The sequence below is a fragment of the Bufo gargarizans genome, chromosome 3 (assembly GCF_014858855.1).
Source record: "Bufo gargarizans isolate SCDJY-AF-19 chromosome 3, ASM1485885v1, whole genome shotgun sequence".
Classification (NCBI taxonomy): domain Eukaryota; kingdom Metazoa; phylum Chordata; class Amphibia; order Anura; family Bufonidae; genus Bufo; species Bufo gargarizans.
The window spans coordinates 198,188,676-198,197,535 of record NC_058082.1 but is presented as its reverse complement, the minus strand read 5'-3'; the positions used below and the strand labels follow the sequence as shown (position 1 = coordinate 198,197,535).

Sequence of the window (8,860 nt, the reverse complement as noted above, 5' to 3'; positions counted from 1 at the left end):
GTCAGGAAGCTTCTGTTCAAATTTCTTTATTTTGTATAGAATCTGGCTCAACGCGTTTCGGGACGATGTACCTTCATCAGGAGTAGTATCACTACCTAGTATTACTACTCCTGATGAAGGGACATTATGCTTATCCGAGTAAACCCCTCCGTGAAGTGAGTAACATCTCAATGTTCATAAATACACCGAAGTGTATTTATATGTACATTTATTCACCATGAACTGTGACAGTTTTTAAAGTTATACCATTTTTTTAAGTGATACCATATATTTTTTTTATATATCTTTTTGTATTTTATTTTTATTTTCTGTTCTTCGATTTTAATCCACACCTTTGTTTTTACATTGCTTTTTATTATCCACACATTGTCTTGCATACATTTGGTTCCTTAGCCCTACCCCCCCACACCCCGCTCCACCCCCCCTTTTTTTTTCATTCTATTTTTGCCCCAGCAGCCCTCCCACCCTATTGATTGACGCTTTTCCAGGGTCACCTCGGAGGGAGATTGGGAGAGTCCACACACCTAATTCCCCCCCCCCTTTTTATACATATCTCTCATGTGCCAGCCCTCAGGGGTGGTGTGAGGTGGAGAGGATAGGAGTGGTGGCTGCAGCATTGAGGGTGGTTGTAGTCCTTACAGTGACTAAATCCTGCTCCAGAGCTTTCCCAGGCTGCATGGGCACTGAATGGAGGGGTGCAACCCTTCTTCCCCTCAGGACACACCTTGGTCTTTCAGGGTCTCCTGCCAAGGTGGTTGCTGGGGTGCCCTTAATGTTAAATGAGCTGTGAGGTGCAAAGCAGGAGAACAGGAGGTATATGATGATCAGATATGGTATAGAGACCAATAACCAGGCTGTTTAGTTATAGTAAAATTAAGTCTCCTCTTTACTGAATAGAAGATTGAGGTCACATTACAAATACATGTAGCAGGCACAGTTTTGAAATATTTCACAGAGTAGGCTTTCCCCAGAGATGGCAATTATGATGGTGATCTACCCTGAGTCTCTCTCCTTATAGTCACAAATTTTATTTTCCCTGATCGAAGGCATGCAATCACTCTCAGTATTTCTCTCCAATGCCCGACTGCGGGATGCAGTCTTAGTTTGGATGGCCAGTCTGTCTCAAAAGTGCTGCAGGTGGCAAAATCTATAAAACCTAAACCACAGACAGTAAAGTCTAAAGCTGTATACATGCATTACCTTTACTGACTCCAAACATGGCCCTCATGACCCTCAACCTGCAGCAGTAATTCAATGCTTCTTTCCCCTCAGAGGTTGGTTCTTAGCAAAGTAGCTTTTTATGTCAGCTTTCACTCACAGGAGTGGTGTTTTTCTGGAGCCCGATTTTGGTCCTTGCCTACTGATAGGAATCTCAACGTCCCACTTGGTACCCCTGGCACCAAACTTCTAGTATCGGCTTGGTTTGAGTCCTTTTCTGACGTCAGGAGAGCGCTTCACTCAGTAGGTAATAAAAGACACAACAGTGATGGACTGAATGAACACTCTGAGGTTTATTTTTAATGCACACAGATTATATAGAGGGGGCTTTACCCCCTTTATTAGCATATCATCGTAAGTTATGTATTCAACCTATCATATTAACACGCTCTATTCTACAGACAGTAAAAGAGAAACAAAAACGGAACTTCCATATTAGGAATATTGTCCGGGAGTAGTGCCAAAGAGATAAAATTCAGGGTTACAGAGAATAGAAACTTAACAGCAATTAGTTTGACAGCAATCAGAGCTATTTCCTAACAGAGAAACAAAACTTCAGCAAAATGCAGAATTTGTTTTTGACATTAAAAAGAACACGGATTCCTTTCAAATCCCCTCTTAGAACCTTTAGTGTATCACACTACATGGTTCTTTCCTTTCTTGTCCTTTTTCTCTCTATATGATATTAGGTAATTCTTATACCCATCTGGGCTTCGATCCTCCTGGGGTAGAGTAGTCTGATATAATGACACATTAGAGAGCCCTTTTTCTAGCATTCATTTCACACAAGGAATAACACATAATGCTACTACACCTATTACTACAATTACTATTAGTATGACAATCCCTAGTTGTATGAGACCTTGTTTCCAACTTCTGAACCACCCAGAGTATTGATCCCATGGATTATTTATACCTGAGTTCTTTTTCAGTTCTATTGACAGATCTTCAAGCTTTTTTATAGCTATTGTGACCTTACCAGTGGGGCCAGTATTATTTGGTATGTATGTGCAACAGGAGGTTGGATCAGTCAGTATTCGGCACACTCCGCCCTTCTCTGCAAGAATCATATCCAACACCATTCGATTCTGAAATGTCATGATTGAGTCTGCTTGTAGTTCTTCTGCTACCCCTTGTAATGCATCTCTGGTATAGTTTACAAACCTTTGCTGATTGTAGTATATGTAATTTATCCAATCCGCATTTTTATTCACAGTAATGATGGGAAATATTGATTCAAATCCGGCAGCTACTTGATCTCTAGCTTTGAACTCATCTGGGACCCCTCTTGGAACACCTATTGCATCTATATACACATGGGGATCAAAACTTGAAAGGGGGCTGCTTCTTTTGTTTATCTTTAGCACCCCTTTTTCTATAATATCTGATTCAGTAAAAATGTGCATGTTCATTATAACTTTGGCAGGCGCACATTCACCTTTCCAGGCACCTTCCAGTCTGGATCTTATTTTTCCATCTCCACAGATCCAGTACACATCTCCTATGGAGTATACTTGGTTCTGAGTGAGGGATATGTTCAGATTGCTGTATTTGTGACAATAACCTTTGGTGAAATTCTGTACATTCCTCCCATGTGTACTACCTTTGTAACATGTGTAGTTACCTGGATATACCTGGATTCCTGCCCCAGGGCGAGGATTTTTTAACAACAGAGGGTATTTTGATTTCCATTCTGTACATGCACTGTGGTTATAAGACATATTAACAAAAAGAGTCAAAAAACATTCTTCAACACTTTCTGGCAACACTAGGGGTACGGTACCTAGGTGTGGCTTGGCAGCACCGCATATGTAACAGTTACTTTTATTCACAGAGGCTGCACTATACTTCATCCACTCCAGCCACAAATTAACATCAGAAAAACCCGTCCCCATGGCCAAAGTATCCTCATATGTGGGATCAGATATGGCCTTTAGGTTTTTTAAAGAAACTATATGTGGGGCTAGTGGGTTTTTGGGGACACCTGTGATGGGTTGGTATTCCTTAGACTTATACATATCTCTAAGTTTGAACATTTGTGTTACCCGGGAAGTCCCCCACATTTTATGGAAGTACCATCCCAATACATAATCTCCTTCATCATATTTACCACGATTTTCTATTGTCAATACAATTTTCATTTCCGCTGACCTTTTTTTTTGCAATAATTCAATGAGGAGGTGTCCACATAACACGTCCCTCTCTCAAGGAGTGTCATTCTAGTCAAAAGGGACTTAGAATTTGTATCCCTCCTTTTGAGGACGCTTTCTGGTTTATATCCCCATTCAGTCCCTGTATTCCATCCCACTGATCCTCAATATGCACAACCTTTTCCCCAGTATGAGTCTGTTACACATATATAGGCCTGTCCTTCTACATAGTTGTTGGAACAGTAGTTATAATATGAACATGTTTTCAATATATCACAAAGACAAAAGGTGTAGGTAGCTACGTGAGGGTTAGATGAATTATACCAAAAGGTGATGACGCCGCCCTTGCTAGTTGCGGCTACTTCTCCCATACTGCTAATTGGTAAAATCAACAAGATTATTGAAGCAATCTTAGTCAGTACATTCAACCATTTTCCAGAAAAGAGTGAGGAGCTCATCATGTTGGAGGTCAGGGCCGTCTGCCCCCGTTAGTACCTCTGGGCCTGGTTGGAGGTCAGGGCTGTCTGCCCCCGTTAGTACCTCTTGTCCTTCTTCAAGGCCAAGGCTGTCTGCCTCCGTTCCTGCCTCCTCTCTTGCTCTCACAAGCTTCACTCGGGTGGCGTGGATCCAAGTTGAAGATTGTTCAGTCAGCACGGCTGTTCTGGTTACTGCGACCACGGTAGTGGGTGGGCCATATGCGAAGTCACCTTGGGATTTTCCTTTCTTCAGTTTTGATCACTACCTCATCCCCCACCCTGTATGGGTGGGTGGGTTCCTGTGGAAGAGAGGGGGACTTACAAGCAACTTTTTTCTCAGTTTTATTAAGTACCTGGTACCTGGGCGGGTGGGGAAAGGCCTTCCTATAAGTATCTGTAAGGATTCTCAATGCTGTTATATCCTACCCCCTCTTTGCAGACTAATCCTGTCTTAGGATTTTTCTGCAATACTGGATAACACCAGTCTTGCTGTTCCTGTTCAGTGGCATACCACTGAAGATTAGTAAGCATTTGCGACATCTCAGGGGTTGGATGTGCCGGACATGGCATCTCCCAATGGTTACACGGACCTGTGGGGTTGCATTTGGCCACTCGTTTCGCCACCTTATCTGCCAGCGCATTGCCCTGTGAGACATGATCCTTACCATCTGCTGCCGTGAATCCTCTCCTGTCAAATCATACCATGGTCCCACACTACCCCATGTGCGTATCTACTATCAGTATAGATGGTGACGGGTCTATCAGTATGTAGAATACATGCTCTAGTGAGTGCAATGAGCTCAGCTGCCTGCTGTGTTGAGTGTGGATGTCCTTGAGTAGGCCTACAACATTATGTGCAGTGTGCAAAAATGGTGTAATGTCACATTGTGAAAGGAGTTGCCAACTCTACCATCATAGCACAGGCTGCAAGAGAACACAGACATGCCGGCATCCCTTGAACAGGGGTGGGCATTACCTTTGAGAAAAATACACAAGGACGCAACTTGCCTCCGTGTTCTTGTGTCAGTACACCCGCCATGGTTTTACAATTTTGTCGTGCAAACATGTGGAAGGGCAGTTTGTAGTCAGGGAGGCCCAATCCTGGACTTGACATTAATGAACATTTCAGATAATCAAATGCATTGTACATTTCTGAAGACCATTTTATTAAATCAGGTTTGTCCTGTAGTGTTGCCTCAAGATATTGTCATAGTAGGAACAGTTTGGGATCCATTGTCTGCAGTAGTTTATCATTCCAAGGAAGGATAGCATTTCCTTCTTGGAGAGCGGGGTGACCAGGCCCGCTACAGACTGAACTCTCCCTGGACTGATCCTCCTTTCCCCCTTTGTGAGGACAAACCCCAAGTATTCGACTTGCTGTTTACACCATTGCATTTTCCCTAATGACACTTTGTGTCCACATTCAAACAACCATTGTAACAGTGTTATACCATCCTCAATGTTGGCCTCCACTGACATACTGCACAACAGTAAATCATCCACGTATTGCAACAACACGGAACCTTGGGGGGGGTGCCATGGTTTTAACGTGGCTTGGAGGACTATGCTGTACACTACAGGTGAATCAGCATATCCCTGGGGTCTGCCCCAGGTCAGTTGACGTCTGTCAAAGGAAAAAGCAAAAATTAGTCTGGTCCTCTTGTCAACTGGGACAGAAATAAATGCATTTTTCAGATCTATCACACTGAACCAAACAGCGTCTGCTGGAATGGCAGATAGTAATTGAGTGATGTCAGGTGCAATAGGGGCTATTAGGCACAATGATGTTGTTGATGGCCCTTAAATCTTGTACAAAGTGGGTAGCACCATCTGCCTTTGTCACTGGATTTACAGGCATGCTGTAGGGTGAAATCACCTCTTCCAGGATTCCCTTTTTGTAGGAATTCTTTTATCATTGGCCTAAGTCCATCGAGTTTCTCTTTTAGCAGTAGGTACTGTTTCTGGAACACTGAAATGACACCTGGTTTTACAGTAGCTTTGTAAGGTGTGCAATCTATAAATCCTGTGTCATATTCATGTGAAGACCATAATGCAGGATTAATGTTGTTAAGTTCTGGGTGGTTCTGTATGTTTGCAAGAATCAGTGGCACTGGTGTAGAGATTGGAATGAGACCTGAGTGTACTCTTATGCCCAGATTTTTGGCTGACACTTGTAAGTCAAGCTTAATGAACAAATCTTTACTTAACACACTTGAGGTTGCACTGCTATCTACCATGAATCCTACTCTCAGTCATCTAAGTCCACCCCTTTTAGTCGGACACTGCGGTCCTCCTACTCTGTCATTAGATTCCCAGCTGCCCATGAGGACAGAGCTCTGATGTCCAGCACAACACTTAACATGTAACACATAACTTCAAACATTGAAACAAACAGATCTGACAATACAGACATAAACACACAAAAGGCCCATAAAAACTTTTCTTTGACTTCAATAATAAAAAAATGTACAGCTTGATCAATGCTGTTGGCACCAATAAAAACCAAAAACTTCCAAGAAAAATAAAATAAAATTCTCAATGCGCATATTATATGAAAACAGATATCGTACTCCATACACATTCATATACAGCTCTTCTAAAAGCATCCATTAGGGCTCTTTCACACTTTCAACTCCACTACAACTCAGAGCCACACCCATTCACATACCACTGAATCATTTGTCTTCCAACCTAATCACACAATTGTCTTTGTTTCATCCCAAAACTTGCAGCACAGACAAACACAGCTTTCCTGGAAACAGATAGCCACACCACACCCAGAATTGCTAATAGTATATCTCGCTGTTGTGCTGTTTTCCAATGTTTTCTGATCTTCACTCTGTGATTAATCAACTCTTATAAGAAGACAATAAACATGTTTTAATCATACAGTCATTTTGTTAAACCCAAATCATTTTATATGCCAGGTGTTCTTAGTTAATGTTGTACATATATAATAATTCTTGGATTCTCACATTACACTGCTGGGGAAAGAAAATTATTGAACAATTATTTTTATTTTTTTCTATAATAATATTACACATATAACATCACTTACTCTGCAGGATTCCCTACCCCTTTGTATCATGTAATCCATATGCTAGGACGGGTCATGGTCAAAATGTGGCCATGCTTCTTTGTCTCCCAGACAAAGACCCTTTATCATGTCCATGTAGTACGGGCTATTATCGCCGTCCCTGGGAAAAGGGGCTAGCAGCTTGCATGAACTCAGTACATCCAGCTAAATTATCCACCCATGGGTTAACTAGGAAGTAATTTATGGGACTACACCGTGCAACATAAACTTTGCATGTTTCTCCCGTCTCAGGTTTGGGATAATTTGTTTTAGACTCTTGTGACCCCATTCCGTCTGATATTTTAATGATGCTACTTTCCTAGGACTGGCTGTACTGAAGCGTTAAGGATTCGACAAATTATTCCTGTCAACTAGGCAAAGGACTCAGGTCTGATCACAAAATATCAGAGAGTTTCATCAAACATATAATTTGTTGCTTTGGTCTGCCACTTGTGTTCACCTATCCCCGGGTTAATGGATTGCTCCTAGCCGGGGGTGGGGCGTATTGCAGACCTCCGCAACACAGTAAAACAACAATGCAACGTCCTTAAAACTCTATGCAAATAGTGAACTTCAGTCCGTACACTTACCACCCGGACATCAGTATCCTTATATCAACTCTAATATTCTTATACTTTAAAACAGCTTTAAAAGAGTCAAACCAAGCTCCATCCTTGTCTCCCTGAGACAATATTATCTAGTGCGCACTATATTTTCTCTGAGTGATCCTCACGGCGGACTCCCGGAGTCCCCGGGTCACTCCCCCAGACTCCCGGAGTCTGTTCCCTGTATCCCTGATACAGTAATTATACTAGAAGTTGTAGGTTCTACTTACTAGATCGAGACGTGGTCGTCGGATAGGCCAGAGGACAATAACAGATGCCTTTCTTACCAAACCCGATGACCTTCTCGACCCCGGACACGAGCCCCCAAACTGATAGGAATCTCAACGTCCCACTTGGTACCCCTGGCACCAAACTTCTAGTATCGGCTTGGTTTGAGTCCTTTTCTGACGTCAGGAGAGCGCTTCACTCAGTAGGTAATAAAAGACACAACAGTGATGGACTGAATGAACACTCTGAGGTTTATTTTTAATGCACACAGATTATATAGAGGGGGCTTTACCCCCTTTATTAGCATATCATCGTAAGTTATGTATTCAACCTATCATATTAACACGCTCTATTCTACAGACAGTAAAAGAGAAACAAAAACGGAACTTCCATATTAGGAATATTGTCCGGGAGTAGTGCCAAAGAGATAAAATTCAGGGTTACAGAGAATAGAAACTTAACAGCAATTAGTTTGACAGCAATCAGAGCTATTTCCTAACAGAGAAACAAAACTTCAGCAAAATGCAGAATTTGTTTTTGACATTAAAAAGAACACGGATTCCTTTCACCTACTAGTCAGCTGCACACACTAAACCTCTACTCTCTCTTGCTTGATCACCAGCAGACTCGACTAATCAGGGGAAAATGGGACCAAGTCATTACCTGGCAACTAACACCAAGAACTGCCAGTTAACTTTTTTCTACCCATACATAGCCTTTTGGAGTATAAACTGCATAACAAATATACATTAACCATTCGTACCACAAATGCCTCATAGTTAACCCTTTCAGTAAACATTTTAACAACTTTAACAGTGAACCATGTCATTATAGTTGTCACAGATCAGTGGATGTGAACCCACTGTACCACTGACTAGCAATACTCTGGAGGGAAATAACTAAGCAACTACCCGGATTTCACTAGAGCCTCAGATGGTAAGGATAGGCTTGACCGTCGGTAGTTGCCAGGGGCTACTCCAGAGCGCAAACCAGTCAGTAGCAGCTGGTCCAAGCAGACCAGGAGGTACCTGCGAAGGTATCGACAGTACAGACGTGGTCAGACAGGCACGGTCGTTACCAGGAGCAACAAGACAGGAACCGGAGGAA

General features: G+C 42.3%; 1 protein-coding gene across 1 annotated transcript; it reads right to left on the bottom strand.

The window, feature by feature from the left end:
* Window positions 1-1,491: 1,491 nt before the first annotated feature.
* Window positions 1,492-7,984, bottom strand: LOC122933015 (syncytin-A-like). Its single transcript, XM_044287745.1, has 2 exons — window positions 7,756-7,984; window positions 1,492-4,143 (listed from the first exon to the last, which is right to left on the bottom strand). Exon 2 carries the CDS (start codon window positions 3,357-3,359, stop codon window positions 1,995-1,997), a length of 1,365 nt encoding a protein of 454 aa, XP_044143680.1. The 5' UTR covers window positions 3,360-4,143; window positions 7,756-7,984; the 3' UTR covers window positions 1,492-1,994.
* Between the last annotated feature and the right edge of the window lie 876 nt (window positions 7,985-8,860).

Bases quoted from the DNA above. Each gene is read 5' to 3' on its own strand.
- LOC122933015 (XM_044287745.1), bottom strand. From the start codon at position 3,359: ATGAAAATTGTATTGACAATAGAAAATCGTGGTAAATATGATGAAGGA.